General features: G+C 42.6%; 1 protein-coding gene across 4 annotated transcripts in view; it reads left to right on the top strand.

Moving 5' to 3' along the window:
* Window positions 1–18,936, top strand: part of CIP2A (cell proliferation regulating inhibitor of protein phosphatase 2A) — a 105,704-nt gene that overhangs the window by 53,581 nt on the left and 33,187 nt on the right. For all 4 annotated transcript variants that reach the window (XM_030204178.1, XM_030204177.1, XM_030204179.1 and 1 more), the window contains 3 exons: window positions 3,481–3,622; window positions 7,686–7,785; window positions 11,288–11,406. In XM_030204178.1, the coding sequence (XP_030060038.1) occupies window positions 3,481–3,622; window positions 7,686–7,785; window positions 11,288–11,406 (361 nt within the window). The remainder of the gene's footprint in view (window positions 1–3,480; window positions 3,623–7,685; window positions 7,786–11,287; window positions 11,407–18,936) is intronic.

Here is an 18,936-nt window from a genome sequence, read left to right as displayed (position 1 = left end):
TACGTTAGCGTTTAACTTTAAAAAAAGAGACTATGGTAAAATGAGAACGGTGAAAAAAAAAACTTAGAGGAGTGGCTGCGAGGGTCAAAAATTTACATCAGGCGTGGATGCTGTTCAAAAACACCGTCCTGGAAGCCCAGGCCAAATATATTCCAAGTATTAAAAAAGGAGGACAGAATACCAAACAGTCGGCATGGTTAAAAAGTGAGGTGAAGGAAGCTATTAGCTAAAAGAAAATCCTTCATAAAATGGAAGAAGGAACCGACTGAAAATAAGAAGCAGCATAAGGAATGTCAAGTCAAATGCAAAGCACTGATAAGGAAGGCTAAGAGGGACTTCGAAAAAAAAGATTGCGTTGGAGGCAAAAACACATAGTAAATTTTTTTTTTTAGGTATATTAAAAGCAGGAAGCTGACAAAAGAATCGGTTGGACCGCTGGATGACTGAGGGGTAAAAGGGGCAATCAGGGAAGACAAAGCTGTAGCAGAGAGATTAAATGAATTCTTTGCTTCGGTCTTCACCGAGGAAGATTTGGGTGGGATACCATTGCCGGAAATGGTATTCAAAGCTGACGAGTCGGAGAAACGTAATGAATTCTCTGTAAAACTGGAGGATGTAATGGGGCAGTTCTACAAACTGAAGCATAGTAAATCTACTGGACCGGATGGTATTCATCCTAGACATGGGAGCCAACTTTTCAAAATTATTGGGAGTACTAAACCCAATGAAAATAATCCCTCCCTGGACACATACAAGGAACTTTGTTAATATTGGGGGTGTTCAAGAACCCACAGCACCCACAGAGTCGGCTCCAGTGATCCTAGAGTACTGATAGAACTGAAAAATGAACTTGGAACTTGTGGAGCTACTGTTAGTAATATGTCATTTATCCTTAAAATCGAGCGTGGTACCGGAAGATTGGAGGGTGGCCAATGTAACGCCGATATTTAAAAAAAGGTTCCAGAGGAGATCTGGGAAATTATGGACCTGTGAGTCTGACATGGGAGATCCGGGAAATTATGGACCTGTGAGTCTGACATTGGTGCCGGGCAAAATAGTAGAGACTATTATAAAGAACAAAATTACAGAGCATATTCAAAAGCATGGATTAATGAGACAAAGTCAACATGGATTTAGGTGAAGGGAAATCTTGCCTCCCCAATCTTCTACATTTCTTTGAAGAGATGAACAAACATGTGGATAAAGGTGAGCTGGTTGATATTGTGTATCTGGATTTTCAGAAGGCGTTTGACAAAGTACCTCATGAAAGACTCCAGAGGAAATTGGAGCGTCATTGAATAGGAGGTAGTGTTCTATTGTGGATTAAAAACTGGTTAAAAGATATAACAACAGAGAGTAGGGTTAAATGGTCAGTATTCTCAGTGGAGAAGGGTAGTTAGTGGGATTCCGCAGGGGTCTGTGCTGGGACCGCTGCTTTTTAACATATTTATAAATGACCTAGAGATGGGAGTAACTAGTGAGGTAATTAAATTTGCTGATGACACAAAGTTATTCAAAGTCGTTAAATCACAGGAGGATTGTGACAAAGTACAAGAGGACCTTACTAGACTGGGAGACTGGGCATCTAAATGACAGATGACGTTTAATGTGAGCAAGTGCCAAGTGATGCTTGTGGGAAAGAGGAACCCGAATTATAGCTACGTCATGCAAGGTTCCACGTTAGGAGTCTTAGACCAAGAAAGGGATCTAGGTGTCGTCGATGATGATACGTTGAAACCTCCTGCTCAGTGTGCTGCAGTGTCTAAGAAACCAAATAGAATGTTAGGTATTAGGAAAGGAATGGTAAAACAAAAATGATGATGTTATAATGCCTTTGTATCGCTCCATGGTGCAACCGTACCTCGAATATTGTGTTCAATTCTGGTTGCCGTATCTCAAAAAAGATATAGTGGAATTAGAAAAGGTACAAAGAAGGGCGACGAAAATGATAAGGGGCATGGGACGACTTCCCTATGAGGAAAAGCTAAAGTGGCTAGGGCTCTTCAGCTTGGAGAAAAGGCGGCTGAGGGGAGATATGATAGAGCTCTATAAAATAATGAGTGGAGTTCAACGGGTAGATGTGAAGCGTCTTGTTTACGCTTTCCAAAAATATTAGGACTAGGGGGCATGCAATGAAGTTACAATGTAGTAAATTTAAAACGAATCATTGCCAGTGTTATGATTGTCGTCATAACCCCTCTCAAACTTACCTTTTTCCTGGTGGTCAGCTTAGCTGGCTTCTGTTTCGTTTGTCTGTCCTGTCTGAGCTGGCTCTCTGTGCTGGCAGCTTCCAGCAGCATGACTCTAATTGTCTCACTTTACTACAGCTGTGTGTGTGGACTGAGTTGCTCTACCTCTCTTTGGGTGTACTGGCTTCAAGTGCTTTACGGTGCTGCATTGGTGTGGGTTGGGCTCAACCCTTGGGGGGGGGGGGGGGGTAGTGGCCAAGTGCAGGTGAAGCTGTACGGACCAGTCTAGTGTGCTCCAGTCTAGTGTGTTCCAGTCTGGTGCGCTTCAGTCCAGTGTGTTCCGGTCCGGTGTGGATTCCAGTCCAGTGTTCCAGTCCGGGGGATTCCAGTCCAGTGTTCCGGTCTGGGGTTCCAGTCCTGTGTCCTCCAGTCCGGGGAATTCCAGTCCAGTGTTCCAGTCCGTGTGTTCCGGCTCGCTGGGCGGTGCCTGCAGTCCCTGCCGGTGTCGGTGTGCTTGCCCAGTGTTGGGTGGTGGGTTTTGCCTGCTGCTGTCGCTCCTCATCAGCAGCCCAAGGGCTCACGTTTGCTCCAGAGCCCGGCCCTGCGGGCTCTGAACCTGAGAACCTGACAGCCAGAGAATGTGGTGAGGGCGGTTAGCTTAGCAGAGTTTTAAAAAAGGTTTGGACGGCTTCCTATGGAAAAGTCCATAGACCATTATTAAATGGACTTGGGGAAAATCCATTATTTCTGGGATAAGCAGTATAGAATGTTTTGTACTTTTTTGGGATCTTGCCAGGTATTTGGGACCTGGATTGGCCACTGTTGGAAACAGGATACTGGGCTTGGTCGACCTTTAGTCTTTCCCAGTATGGCAATACTTATGTACTTATGCTTCCTTGTGGAATTCGCTTCTGGTAGCAGTTCACTCATTATCTGTTATTTCATAAGCAACTTTAAAACAGTGTTGTGTGAGCAGTCTGTGGGTTGATGTAAAGTTTAGATTATTATGTGATTTATTGTATATTCCCAGTTGAAAACGCTGTTTTTTTACTGTTTTGTGATCCGCAAGGAACTGAAGAGGATGTTGCGGAATATAAGATCCATATAATAGTAATAATATATCTTGTCCCCATACAAGATATTCATAGCCCTGGAAGTTTGCCTTTTTGTATGATTTCTACCAAGATAATTTGAGTTTTTTTAAACTTTTGGAAAGCCAGCACTCTGCTCCTTGCCTTCGTTTTTAAAGTTTGAATCCCTTTTTGTTGAGGATGCCCTTAACTGGCTATATTTCTTTGCGAGGATGATGCCCTGAAGGTGCAGGTTGCGAGGAAGCTCTCTGCAGACAGATGCATATCTCTGATAGAATATCAGCTTACCAGCAGTGGAACAGACATTGGCTTTGGAAAAAAGGTTGCAGATTCTGACCTCTGGTAGGTACAGTAGTGTCTTTATTTTAAAACATTATGCCAGCAGTATTCTGTTTAGCTGATTTTGTTTATGAAAGTAGTGTGGAAATTTAATCCTAGTATAAAAAGCAGATTGCTTCTTGTACTGTGAAAATTTACAATAAGTATCTGGAAGTGCATGGATACAGAAACACAGCTAGACTTACTCTGTTGAGCCTTATCTAATATAATAAAACGCACCCTCAACGTTCTGAGGACAACGTTCTGTGAAGCCATGAAGCCATCTGACGTCACTCCCAGGCTGAAGGGTTCGTGGATTCGTGGTGTGAAGCCTTCAAGTCAGCCAGCCGTCTCTGCCCCGCCCTCGCCTCAAACCAAACAAATCCGGAAGCGAAGCGTCAGGGAAGGAGGCGGCGCTCCCGACGTCTAGCCTTCCCTTCGCTGTATTCCGCCTTCAAGGGAAAGCTAGACGTCGGGAGCGCCGCCTCCTTCCCTGACGCTTCGCTGCACGAACCGTCACGGAGGTAAAGTTAAAAAGAAGAAAAAAAAAAAAAGGGATGCATGGATGCGAAGGGGGGGGGGGGATGCATGGATGCGAAGGGGGGGGGGGAAAGAGGGCGGGCCAGGCTGGGACATGGGAGAGAGAGGAGCATGGATGCGAGGGGGGGTCATGGAAGGGAGAGAGGGGACTTGCTGGAAAAGGATGAATGGAGGCGGCAGGGGACAGAGGAGCATGGATGGGCATGGATTGGGAGGGCAGGGCTCAGGGAGAGAGGGGAATTACTGGAAATGGATGAATGGAGGGGGCAGGGGACAGAGGAGCATGGATGGGCATGGATTGGGAGGGCAGGACTAAGGGAGAGAGGGAAATTGCTGGATAGGGATGAATAGAGGGGACAGATGGGCATGGATGGATATGGATTGCAGGGCAGGCCTCAGGGAGAGAGGGCAATTGCTGGATAGGGAAAAATGGAGGGGCCAGGTGACAGATGAGCATGGATTGGAAGGGCAGGACTCAGGGAGAGGGAAATTGATGGATAGGGATGAATGGAGGGGACAGATGGGCATGGATGGATATGGATTGCAGGGCAGGCCTCAGGCAGAGAGGGGAAATGCTGGATAGGGAAAAATGGAGGGGCCAGGTGACAGAGGAGCATGGATGGGCATGGATTGGAAGGGCAGGACTCAGGGAGAGGGGAATTGCTGGATAGGGATGAATGGAGGGGACAGATGGGCATGGATGGATATGGATTGCAGGGCAGGCCTCAGGCAGAGAGGGGAAATGCTTGATAGGGATGAATGGAGGGGGCAGGTGACAGAGAAACATGGATGGCCATGGATTGGGAGGGCAGGGCTCAGGGAGAGAGGGGAATTGCTGGAAAAGGATGAATGGAGGGGGCAGGGGACAGATGGCCATGGATTGGGAGGGCACGGCTCACACTCTCTCTCTCATATACAATGTCTTTCTGACTCTCACTCTCACACACTCTGTCTCACACTGTATCACATTCACTCTCTATGTGCCACACAGTCACTCACACACTCGCTTGGTCTCATACACTCACTCTCACACACTCTGTCTCACACACACTCTCTCTCTCACACTGTGTCTCACATACACACTTGCACACACACTCATTCTCACACACACACTCTCTCACAAACACACTCACACCCAGACTCACTCTCTCTCACACACTCACACTTTCACTCTGACTCTCAAACAGTCACTCTCACATACACTCTCCCAAACATACACACTCCAAGGAAAACCTTGCTAGCGCCCGTTTCATTTGTGTCAGAAACGGGCCTTTTTTACTAGTCTTTATATAAAAAGGGCGGTTTCCATCTATATAGACATCTTTATATAAAAAGGGCGGTTTCCATCTATATAGACAAAAGGGGCTGTTTTGAAAATTGATCTCCCTTTGTGTGTGTGTGTGTGTGTGTGTGTAAAAGTATGTGCCTTGTTTTGCAATGAATGTGTGTTTTATCCACATTCATCAGGGGTTACTACACTCTATATAGTTATACGTTTTCAGTACTATTCATAGACAGTCTGTTTTAGAAAGGACGTAGAATCTGAGCTGAGACATCTAACGTTCTAGCATTTTAGTACAAAACTCTGCTGACATACAGGCTGTTCTAAAATACAGGAGAAATGTACCTTTGTATGCAAAGTGCATGTGGTATAAACATCCATTTTAGAAAATTTCAACGGATTGAAAACCAGCATATAAACATATATATATATATATATACAGACACACACACTTTTGTCTTAGCCAGTTTAGAAAAATAAATTGGTACTTATTTATGTTAAATATACATCTTAAATTCTCATTTTACAAAGTTGGGATGTGCAATTCAAAAACCCAAGTGCATAGGAATAGCAAAGGAGCATGGTCTAGTCAGGACTAGGGCATACCTACAAGATGTACATGTATTCCCCATCTAAGAAGGGGAATAAATGTTGATGTCATAGTAGATGATAGCTGATATCATAAAATTGCCTGCTTGGTGTTGATTTCCATTTAAGCATCCCAAAGCAGCGTGAAGGTATTTTTTCTATTGCAAAACATAGGTGCCTAGATTCCATTATAGAATACTAGTGTACCCAAGATTCGGCATGCCTAAATTTAGGCACCCACAGTTACACCAGCCCTACAGCTGGCATAAATGTGGATGTCTAAATGTGGTAGGGATGCATGAAACTTACAGTATTCTGTAAGTTATCCACATAAGTGAGAGCCAAACCTAAGTCCTGCCCATGCTCTTTTCCTATGGTAAGCTCTCTTGCAAATAATGTGCTGTGTAAGTTCAGCGAGTATTTGTAGAATAGGACTTAGGCACCCTGATAGTACATACCTGCCTAAGTGCTAATATGCTAAACATTTATGCGTATAATCTGCTGGATTCTATATATTGCACCTAGCGTTCCACACCTAAATATAAGCATATTCTATAACAATGTGCATAACTTAATTGGGTTAACAAGCCAATCAGCGTTAACAGCACTTAATAATGAGCACTAATTGGCAATAATTAGAATTTATGCGCATAACTTGCTAAGCACATGCTGTAATGAACCGCTCCTAAATTCTAAAGCATGCAGTTCAAAAGGGACGTGCCTATGGGCGGGGAACTAGGCATTTCGTGAACGTTCCCAAATTTAGGCACGTTGTTATAGAGTATGGCCCAGTCCGTGTAAATCTACGCACAGGGACTTCCACCACATTTTCGTTGGTGTAAATTGATGCACATTGTTTTAGGCGTTGGGATATCAACTAAGTGTATTCTATATACAGCACCTAATTCTTAAAGGTTACGCTTAGGCTAAAATGATTTCCATGCAGATTTCCCAGGCGCCATATATAGAATCTCCCCCATAATGTGTGCATAAATGTAAGTGTCAAGGTTATAAAATTTCCCTTTAATTAACCCATCCAGTCTACAAGGCCTATTCACATTGCAGCCACCAATGGTAGAAGCTTGACCACCATATGCATATCACTGCTTCTTTGTCAATTTGTCATCTCTACTGTTTGTCTACCATCCTCGGTTGATGAGCCTACAAAATTCTATAGACTCAGTAGGCTCTCTTCCCTTGTCTTGCTGTCATGCTTTATAATAACAGCTGCCAAAATTAGTAAGACTTAGCCATATATTTGGCCTCCTGACCTTGCCGGATGATACCCAACCAAAACCAACATGCCTGTTGATTTCAGGGCAGTAGTAACTCAACTACTCTGCCACTAGGTTATGCTTCTTTGTCTTTACTTTTATTTCATCCTTATTGCATCTCTTATCTCTATCCTCATGTAAGTGCTGGTTGGGTTGTTTGCAATAGTGGATCTTCCTAACCCTGCATGCTTAAGTTTTCACCTCCTCCGCATGTAGGTTATTCCAGGCATCTATTACCTAGTTGATTCCAGTTTTAGCTTAGGTTCTGCTTTGCAAAATCAATATTAGCTGTAGTAAGTTGTTTATTTTTGCTTTTTATTTTTTTAAGTAGTCGCTTTCTGATTGAATACCCTACATATACCATAGTAGCATAATAAAATTGCTGATTTGTTTTCAATAATAGCAAAGTGACCACCGATATCATCTTGAAAACATTAGATCTCATGAGCAGAGTGAAGCAGTTGGTGGCAAATATGGAAGCCAGTTTCTACAAAATTCTTCAGGTAAGGCCTGTGACAGTAAAAATATTTTATGTTGTAACTAGGTCCTAATGACTGTGCAGTGCTTATATCTGCAAAACAGAACTATTCTGTATTTAAGGTAAGATGCCTCCTACTCATCCCAAAGAGTTTGATTTTTTACTTCAGAAACATCTGGTGTTTCTTGTGATTTACTTCGTTGCAAAAATCCACACGTCATTGACAGGACCAACTGGCCGGCTTGTAGTATCAGGGATAGGCTCCATTTTGGAGCCATTGTCCTAGTTTGTTGATTTCCATCTTAAAAAGCAAGTTTCTAAGTGTTGCTCATATATAAAGGCTTCTACAGAAATGTCATATTGTTTCGTCGCCTTCAGATCCTCAGACACCATCACCCCAAGGTCCCTCTCCTGAGCTGAACTTACCAATCTCTCCCCTCCTCTCTGGTATATCTCTCTTAGATTTTTGCACTTCTTGGCATTACATTTTAACTGCTAGACCCTTGACCAGTCTTCAAATGTTTCGAGATCCCTTCTCATGGTTTCTACTCCCTCCAGGGTATCCACTCTGTTGGCTATCTTCGTGTCATCTGCTAAAAGGCAAACTTTTCCTTCTAACCCTTCAGCAATGTCTTGCACAAATATATTAAACAGAACCTGCCCCAGCACAGACCCCTGAGGCACTCCACTACTCACCTTCCTTTCCTCTGTGTGGATTCCATTTACCACCACCCTCTGCCACCTGTTGGTCAACCAGTTTCAAATCCAGTTCACTACTTTGGGTCCTACGTTCAGCCCTCTCAGCTTATTCACAAGTCTTCTGTAGGGGACCATATCAAAGGCTTTGCTGAAATCCAAGTAGATTACATCTTTTGCATGTCCTTCATCCAGTTCTTCGGCCACCCAATCAAAGAAATCAATCGGATTCGTTTGGCAGGATTTTCCTTTGGCCTCGTAAGGTCCTCTTGTAATATTTCACAATCCTCTTGAGATTTAACAACTTTGAATAACTTTGCATTGTCAACAAATTTAATTACCTCACTAGTTACTCCCATCTCTAGATCATTTATAAATATGTTAAAAAAAACAACTGTCCCAGCACAGAGCCCCGGGGAACCCCACTATATCTACCCTTCTCCATTGAGAATACTGACCATTTAACCCTACTCTCTATTTTCTATCTTTTAACCAGTTTTTAATCCACAGTAGTACACTACCTCCTATTCCACAACTCTCCAATTTCCTCTGGAGTCTATCATGAAGTACCTTTTCAAATGCCTTTTGAAAATCCATATACACAATATCAACCTGTTCCCCTTTATCCACATCTTTGTGCACCCCTTCAAAGAAATGTAGTAGATTGGTGAGGCAATATTTCCCTTCACTAAATCCTTGTTGGCTTTGCTCATTAATCCATGCTTTTGAATTTGCTCTGTAATTTTGTTCTTTATAATAGTTTCTACCATTTTGCCCGGCACTGAAGTATGGCTCACCGGTCTATAATTTCACGGATCACCTCTGGAACCTTTTTTGAAAATCGGCGTTACTTTGGCCACCCTCCAATCTCCCGGTACCATGCTTGATTATAAAGATAAATTATAGAATACTAACAATAGTTCTGCAAGTTCATTTTTCAGTTATATGAGTACTCTCGGATGAATACTATCTGGTCCAAGCGATATGTCAAATTGCGCCATTACATCTTCCAGGTTTATAGAGATTTCATTCAGTTTCTCTGACTCGTCAGCATTGAATATCTTTTCTGGCACTGGTATCTCTCTCAAATCTTCCTTGGTGAAGACCGAAGCAAAGAATTCATTTAATCTTTCTGCTACGGCTTTGTCTTCCTTGAGTGCCCCTTTTACCCCTCCCCTCGGTCATCTAGCTGTCCAACCGATTCTTTTGCTGGCTTCTTGCTTTTAATATACCTAAAAAAATTTGTTACTATGTCTCGCTAGAAGAGATTGACCACGGATGCCTAACCTGGGATGGGGAGCTCATGTAGATGGGCTTCACACTCAGGAGACATGGTCCTCCCAGGAAGTGATTTTTCATATCTGCTGGAATCACGAGTAATATGGAGCACTCTAAAGGCTTTCAGAGATCAGCTGACTAACCAAATTATACTAATTCAAACGGACAATCAGGTTGCAATGTACTGTGTTGTCAAGTAGGGGGTACGGGATCCTACCCCTTGTGTCAGGAAGCGGTTGGGATGTGGCAATGGGCCCTCAAGTGTGGTGTGGCACTCAGACCCACATATCTGGTAGGAAAAGACAACTGTCTGGTGGATAGGCTGAGCATGATCATGTAACCACATGATTGGTCTCTCAACACAGGCATAGCTCGTGAGATTTTCCGAGTGTGGGGCACTCCCTTGGTGGACCTCTTTTCCACTCACCTCAACAACAGTACCATAGTATTGCTTCAGACGCAGATCACATGACAGACTAGCATTAGATGCTTTCCTCCTGCAATGGGGGGGAGGGTCTCCTGAATATGTATCCTCCCATTCTTCTGATAGGGAAGACTTTGAAATTCAAGCAAGTTCAGGGAGTCATGATCTTTACAAGCCCTATTGGCTGAGATAGATTTAGTTTCCTCTACTTCTGGAGTTGTCCTCCAAAGAACCATGGAGGTTGGACTGTTTTCCAACCCTTAACACAGAATGAGGGGTGTCTTCTGTACCCCAAACTCCAGACCCTAGTCATCACAGCATGGATGTTGAGAACATAGAATTTCAGTCTTTGGATCTGCCTGAGGGTTTCTCCAGAACTTTGCTGGCTTCCAGGAAAGTTCCACTAAAAGGTGTTACGCTTTCAAGTGCAGCAGGTTTGCCATCTGGTGTGAGGGCAAGGCCATAGATCCATTTACTTGTCCTACACAAAAACTGGTTGAATACCTCCTACCCCTCTTGAAGGCTAGTTTAAAGACCACCGTGTAGAGGGCAAGCCCTTCTCTGTACAGCTTGTAGTTGTTTGGCTCATGAGAGGTTTGATGTTGACAAAGCCCCCTCTCAAACCTCCCACTGTGTCATGAGATCTCAACATTGCCCTTACCCAACTGATAAGAACTCTTTTTTTGAACCTCTTAACTCCTGTCATTTGAAGTACCTGTCCTTGGAAGGTCTTGTTTTTGGTGGTGGTCACTTCAGCTCACAGAGTTGGTGAGCTCCAAGCTCTAATATTCTTTTGTTGCTATGTAAGCCGCATTGAGCCTGCGATGAGCGGGAAAGCGCGGGGTTACAAATGTAAGAAATAAAATAAATAAATAATAGCTTATCCACCTTACATACGATTCTATTTTAACAAGGTAGTTCGCAGCACGCACACGTGGCATGAATAATTTATCCTATGTATATATCGAATCATGCCTATTTCAACTGAAATAGGATATTTATTTAATTTTAAGTAATTATAATCTGCCTACCTATCTTAACCAATCATCTTATAATTTTATTTATGTTGAGCATATTGACATTAATTTACTATAAGTTCCTTCTGTGTTTTGTTTTGTTTTTCAATTAGGATCATCGCTTGATCATACCTTTGTCTTTTGCTCTAACGTCAGATCACAGAGAACAAGTGCAGACTGGACTTCACATATTATTTGAGGCAGCTCCAATCCCAGACTTTCCTGCCATAGTGTGAGTTATAGCCAAAAGCATGTGTATACTTTATGCTTGTGGTGACTTCTATTTTTTTTTTTTTTTTTAATAAGGTCTTTGTTCATTAGGTCACCTAAAAAAAAACCATGAAAGAAAAATTCATGCATTTCCTTTTTAACACTGAATTTTACGCAGAAGTGTGGAAATACACCAAAGTATAGCTGTTAAGTTAATATTGCAAAAGATGTCTTTTGATGTGATTTTTTTTTTTTTGTTTTGGGGGCGAGGTTGATTGTGTTTGTTTTTACCCTTTCTAAGGGTCCTTTTACTAAGGTGCGCTAACAGATTTAGCACACACTAAATGGTAAGCTACCCATAGGAATATAATAGGTGTCTGATCATTTAGCACCATTTAGCACATGCTAATCATTAGCATTCGCTAAATCCATTAGCACGCCTTAGTAAAAGGACATGTTTTATTGTCTTACAGGGAAGTCCTCTGTGTCACCAGAATTTTATAGTTCAATTCTTTATCATTTGGCATTAGTACTAAGTTCATATGACATCTTTTAAGAGCCACTAATTATATAGTATTAAAGTTTTTGTCTGTCTTACCTGCAAAACATCATTTTAAAAATTCTTGTATTGTAGCGGTCTTTGGGTATTCTGACTTTTTTTTTTTAGGTTTATTATGTCAAATGACCAACTTTAGAAACATTTTAAAAATAACAAAACAAAGGAGTGTGTAGCTACTGCAGTCAAGATTAGTCTCCACGGTGCTTGCCTCTTATCTGTGCCATATGGAGGCTAAATTTCAAAGCCATGTCTTTCATAGAAACAGTGACTATGCATGAAGATGATGTGTCATAAAAGTGCCCTAACTCTTTGCACGTGACATTTTTTACATATGTTTACATGTAGTGGGAAGAGGCATTTTCAGGGAGAGGGATGATGTTGGGGCTTTGTTGGACTTAAGCACATATGTTTCAGTTTTCAAAAGTACATACAAGTTTTCTCAAACTTTGTGCATGCTAAATAACAGGTGTAAATATGTGCAACCATTTTCAGTGGGATAATTTTCAAAGGAAAAGTATTCATATTCCTTTCCTTTGAACATTGGTATAATTTAAGCATGTATTTCTTGCAAGAGGTAGGCAGCTTGTTAAAGAATTTCTTTTTTTTTTTTTAATCACCTGCTGTACCAGTCCAATCTGTCCTCCAAAGTGCAGATGGTAGTAGAGAGAAACAGACACTTTCATCACCTGTACTGTAGCAGGTACAGACTGGCACTAGACATATTTCTCTACCTCCAGCAGGTGCAGGTTGCACTGGTGCAACTGTTAGGCTGTGACCTGACTCCACAAATCAAAGCCACGGTCTGTGTCTTACTGTTTGAGTCCCAGGAGCTACCTTTTCCTCACAGAGATCTGTCTAAAGACCCTTCTCTAGTTCATCTGGGGGTTTTGTAGCCTCCTTATCTCAAAACCCTTACCTATAGACTGGTGCTCCTTGGGCTGTTTGCACAGGCCCTTTGGGGCACCTGGAGCCTCAGGGTAATAGAAGAAAATTTTGAGAAAGGGATACAAGGCAACCTTGGCTGCAACCCCAATTAGTTTGTTTTAAAACAAGCAAAAAAAATAAATAATAATTTAAAGGATGCCTTACAAGCGGCAGAGGAAAGGGGGGTATGGTTGGGGGTTGCAACCTTTGGATATTCCTAGAGGGAGCTTCCTCCTCTTGACGTCCACAGCTGCTGGCTCCACATGTCCAGAAGGGGACAGCTAAGAACAGCTCCAGAAGGGTCCTGGAGCAAGCATCAGGGAGTACAGCACTACTAGATGTGCCCCTTGAATCGGGTCTAACTGTGGACATGTGGTTTTTGGTGAGAGTGGTGGCCATCTTTGTTCTGGGATACATGGCTCCCACAAAAGGTCAGGCTGTTTGTGGGCCTAATTCAGGGGATGCCACTTGTATTCGGCCCTAAGGGGCCCTTTGTTCTCCAGGCTTGAACTATGGGCTTATGCTGGCCATGTCCATTTTGGAGGGACTCGGCAAAGCTCTTGCAGCATGGCGGGGAGCAGACCATCTGGGTATGGCCTTGTGGGATAGGTTGGTGATACAGAACAGCCTCCCTCCCCCCCCCAGGATTCATGGCTCCCCCTGTCCCCAAGCCAAGTGGGTTTGGACTTTCAGTGGGGGATTATCTGTTTTATATTTGCGGTATATCAAATAAACTGAACTTGACTGAACCTTTTACGAGACCCCTGCTGTCTTGCGAGGACCAGAGCTGAGAGGAGGAGGAGGTGGTGGTGGGGGTTGTCATGCCTGTGGCATTTTGAATCCCTGGAGTCAGGAGAGCTCTCTGCTTGGGAGGCTGAAGTTGTTCCTGTGGGTAGGGTCATTACTGTTCAAGGAAGTTAGCAGTGGGAGAGGGGTCAGCAACAATGGTCAGAATGGGTTGATGACCGGCTCAGTTGTTTTGTCTAGGAGTGGACCCTCATGATCTTAGATCAGTGGTTACTGGAAGTAATCCATGAAGGCTAAGCATTGGAGTTTACATTGTAAATTTCAGACACCTTTACAGCATCCTCCTGCAGTTTCCCCCTCAAGCAAAGAGTGGTGGAGACCTTGGCATGCCCACTCCAGTTAGGAGTGATGGAGGAGGTCCTGCTGACAGAGCAGAGGCAGGGGCAGTACTCTATTTTGTGGTCCTCAAGAAGAGGGGGGTCCTTCAGTCCAATCCTGGATCTGAACAGAATTAATTCCGCCTTGCAGGTTCCTCTGTTTCATATGGAGATCCTCTATTCGGTGATAACCTCAGTTCGTCCTGAGGAGTTCCTGTCCTCCTTGGACTTAGTCAAGGCCTACTTTCACATTCTCATTCATCTGGAAAACAGCCAGTATCTGCGGTTCTGCATCTTGGGCAGACACTTCCAGTTCAAGGCCCTACCATATGGGCTGGCAACATCTCATGTCATCTGGTTATTGGAGAACCTTGGCTGAATGATCAACTACGTGTATTGTTTTTTTATTATGTCTTTTTATAGATTGTTATTTACCCTATGTTTTCATCAATGTGTCACTCCATTTTATTTAGTATTGGTTAATTTATTTATTGTTTGCCGTTTCATTTATTGTTTACATTATGCTCTCATTGTGTTTATTTTTATTTAGCTCCATTTAACCCCTGAGGCAGGCCTTTGTGCCGAAACACAGCTGTGTCAGGTAGTTTTTATGCTGCTTAGAATTAAAGACTTCTAGATATCCTCCTTGAGACTACTTCACTTTTTTGTTTGTCATCAGCTACGTCAAGAGCCACATCCAGTTGACCCAGGAGGCGTATGTGGAAGTATGCCTTTTTCCCAACCTGGGTCATGTGTGCCTGACTCAACAGAGAGTCACTAATCTTCAGTTTGTGAAGAGGGCATTCTGCACCCAAGCAGGTCCTAGAGCATGGAATTATCTTCAGCATGATGGTGGCCACCTTGGATATGGTGCTGTGGGCATAGGCGCATATGTCCCACATTCTGAGAACTGTTGGCCCAATTGAGCCTCAAGTCCCAAGACTTTGAGATGCACTTCTTGCTGTTGTCTTCCGTACAGAAAAGAGCTGGGCTGGTGGGATCACGCAGCTCATCTCCTTAAAAGGACACACCTGGCAGTTCTGAAGTAGATGGTGATGACAACCGATGTGAGCCTCGGAGGCTGGGAAGCCCAATGCCAGAACAGCACACACAAGGCACATAGGCGGTGGAGGAGGGTCTCCTAGTCCATCATGTGTCTGAAGGCCAGGGCAATTCACTTGGCGCTGCAGAGATTCCTGTCTGTTCTTCAGGGAAGAATGGTCCGGGTATTCTCAGCCAATGTGACATCAGTGGCTTATGTCAACAAACAGGATAGAACCAGGAGCAAGGCAGTGGCCCTGGAGATTTGTTGGGTATGTAGCTGTGTGGAATGCATCTCACGGTATTATCAACATTGAATAAGAACATAAGAGTAGCCATACTGGGTTAGACCAATGGTTCATCTAGCCCAGTATCCTGTTTTCCAAACAGCGGCCAAGCCAGGTCACAAGTACGTGGCAGAAACCCAAATCGTGGTAACACTCCATTCTACAAATCCCAGGGCAAGCAGTTGCTTCCCATGTCTGCCTCAATAGCAGACTATGGACTTTTCCTCCATGTAACTTCCTCTAGTCTTTGTACTTTTGGAACGAGTAAAAAATCAACTTACTTCTACTCATTCTACACCACTCAGGATTTTGTAGGCCTCAATCATATCTCCCCTCACTGTCTCTTTTCCAAGCTGAAGAGCCCTAACCTCTTTAGCCTTTCCTCATACGAGAGGAGTTCCATCCCCTTTATCAATTTAGTCACTCTTCTTTGAACCTTTTCTAATTCCGCTATATCTTTTTTGAGATGTAACCAGAACTGAACGCAGTACTCAATGCCTTTGTATCGCAGTATGGTCTTATTCAGCCAGTGTTTGGAAAACAGGATACTGGGCTAGATGGACCATTGGTCTGACCCAGTATGGCTACTCTTATGTTCTTATTATTGTGATAATGCCATGAGATGCATTCCATCCAGCTGCATACCCAACAAATCTATGCTGTCATTTGTGTGGATCTCGGATGTACTAGTGGTTGGTGAGTTGTTTAACCCTTTAATTCCATGGAATACTGTAGAGCTATACTGTTGGCTGTCGTTTTATGATTCTTTTTTATTGAATTTTATAATAATTAAATACAGAAGTCAATTGACATGGAGAACAGAGAACATTATTATAATAAATGTTAGAAAAAGTACAACAGCTGCCATGCATATATATCCAGAAATATAGCTGGAGTATGAAGGATTGCTGGAAGAAGAAGAATTAATTAATGAAGTCTCCAAAATTAATGAAAGGTGACAATAATTTCTGAAAATGATGAAGGCAACAAGATTTCAATGCAGCTGATTCCTCATACGACCGGATGGCACATAGATAATTCTACCATTCATGAACATTGAGGTTATTATTTTTCCAGAGAAGCACAATGATGTGAGATGCCAGTGCCAACATTATATCGAAAATTTTGTGAAATGGATCTGGAATAGAAAGTTCCTGGTTAGCAGAATGAAGAATAATAATTTGGTAGGAAATGTGATATTTAGAGTCTGTTGAGAGAATTTTAGATATTCTTTCCCATATCTCCATCCAATAGGTGTTGACATTAGGGCAATGAAAAAGTAGGTATTTGAGAGAACCTTCAGGGGCTGAGCAGGACCAGCAGTGGGTGGAAGGTGGCTACATGTGACTTTAGTTATTTTAGCTGGAGTCCAGTATTCATTGTGAAGGATAAAAAAAGATGACTGTGAGATTTCGGTAGACAGTGTTGGACGATTCACTTTGGACTAAAATAGCTTCCAATTCACAGCGTCTGTTGGTGGAGAACTTTTGGAAAACCCAACTGGATCTATCTTCTTACAGGGGTAGTTAAACATTCATGAAGCTAAATTCTGGAAGCCTTTTTAATACTCGTGCATATTAGATAACAAAAGAAGGAAAGATCAGATTTGAAAAGAGGTACAGAAGGTTTGTTAAGGAAGGACAATTGTTCATTAAGCTATGACCATAAGTTGTGCTGATCAAGAGGTAAGCCATATAGTGAATTCAGGACTTTTAAGGGTAAGTGTCATTTGAGAGAAGCTGAGACATAGATAGTATATCACAATCACGCCGGGTAGGCCAGTTAAGAAAGGACTTGTTAATTTTGATTTGGGAGTTAAACCAGAGGGAGGTCATTTGAGGAGAGATCCTGGAAAGTTTGAGGGAACTGCTACATTGTCTAAGGGCAGAAATGGTGGCTTTAATCAACCCAAGATGCTCAGGATATTTAAATCTGTCTATAGAGTTAAATGGTGGAGAGGGTATGGGTGGGCTATGTGCTTTTCAAAAATTAACCATCTTGGGACATCAGGTAGAATTGACTGTGAATACCAGAGTACTGCTTGAGATAATCCAAACGCTGGGTGATAGGTTTTGAAGTCTGGTAAATTAATGCCACCAGAATATTTGTTCATCTTAAGTTTTTGCAGTGCAATGCGAGGAGGTTTGTTACGCCATAAGAATTAGATTTTACTGTTTTATAATTCTGATTTGTTTTATAGTTGCGTTGGAGTGACCCTGCTACACTTATGTTTTGATGTTCGTTAGAACTGTATGTTATTGGCATAATCACTGTGAGTTCATTTGATTTCATTGTTATCATTATGATTGGTTTTTGATATATATGTGATTTATGATGTATTTTAATTTATTTATTAGTATTTGTAGCTTCCCATGACACAGCCCATTGATAGGGAGAAACATGATTTACGTCAGACTTGTATAAAAATTGTCACCCCTTCTCCGTGGCTTCGCTGTGCTCTGCCTTGTCCAGTCCCAGAGCACAATGCCACACCAGGTTTTCAAGGGAACTCCCAATTACTCAGCAGCTCAAACAATAGTAAAGACAAAACACAAAGTTTCCCCTTGTTTTATTGAGAACAGTTTCCTCCAAGGCTATATGCCTCCAATAGCTCAGTTCTCAGCCTCTCCTTTATAGGCACACAACTTTGGAACTCACTACCCAAAGACCTGAAACTCACAGAAAACTACCTACAATTCAGAAAAAAACTGAAAACACATCTTTTCAAGAAGTCTTTCCCACCTGGATCTGCTTAATCCCACACCACCATACATCGCGAAAAGTTCAGAAATGGAAACAATAATATTAACCTCTCACAATATGCTACAATATCAGCCTAAGCGTTTATTGTACTTCTGTATTATGTACTAGACTTCTACAAATCTAAATTTTGTAACCGCCTTTTTAGCAATATGTAAGCCTCATTGAACCTACCATACGGTGGGAAAATGTGGGATACAAATGCAATAAATAAATAAATGGCATCAGCCCGCTTACAGTTTTATCTTATCAACGGAGTTTCAAACAAGGAGGAGGAATTTTCTTGTACTGACAGCAGCCCGGTCCTCAGTTCCCCTGCTCCTCCCAAAATTCAAGGCAGTCTCAGAAGTTCATTCAGCAATGTCAATTTCCCAAAAGTTCATGCAGCAAAGTGCTCCACTAAGCCTTCCCCAAATTCAAGGCAATCCCAAAAGTTCAGTTATCAAAGTTCAATTCAAAGCAGTCCCTAAAAGCTCATTCAGCACAGTCAAACTCAAAGCCTTCTGTATCCTTCCCTCAGATAATGTCCTGGGGAAAGGTGACCCCCTCCCTTTCACAACAACAATTCACTCCTGGTGTCCACCCCACAGGTCAAACTTGAGCTCTGTGACAGGCTTTAGTTACATTTCCAGGGAACCTGCTCAGATGCTTCTATTAAATTTTCTCTCCACGTATTGAATCAAATCATCCACCAAAGTTGCTAACAAGCCCTTAGATTGTCCTCTCCTTACCTGGGCTAGGGCAGAAGTATCCATGGGCTCTATTCCAGCCTCCACATCTGCCTCTTGAGTCTCTGAAATCCCTTCTGCAGGCAACCACGCCATGGGCTCTATTTGTCCTCCCTTCCCCTGCAGCTG

Source organism: Microcaecilia unicolor, chromosome 5, assembly GCF_901765095.1.
Source record: "Microcaecilia unicolor chromosome 5, aMicUni1.1, whole genome shotgun sequence".
Lineage (NCBI taxonomy): Eukaryota > Metazoa > Chordata > Amphibia > Gymnophiona > Siphonopidae > Microcaecilia > Microcaecilia unicolor.
This window is presented reverse-complemented; position numbering and strand designations above follow the sequence as displayed.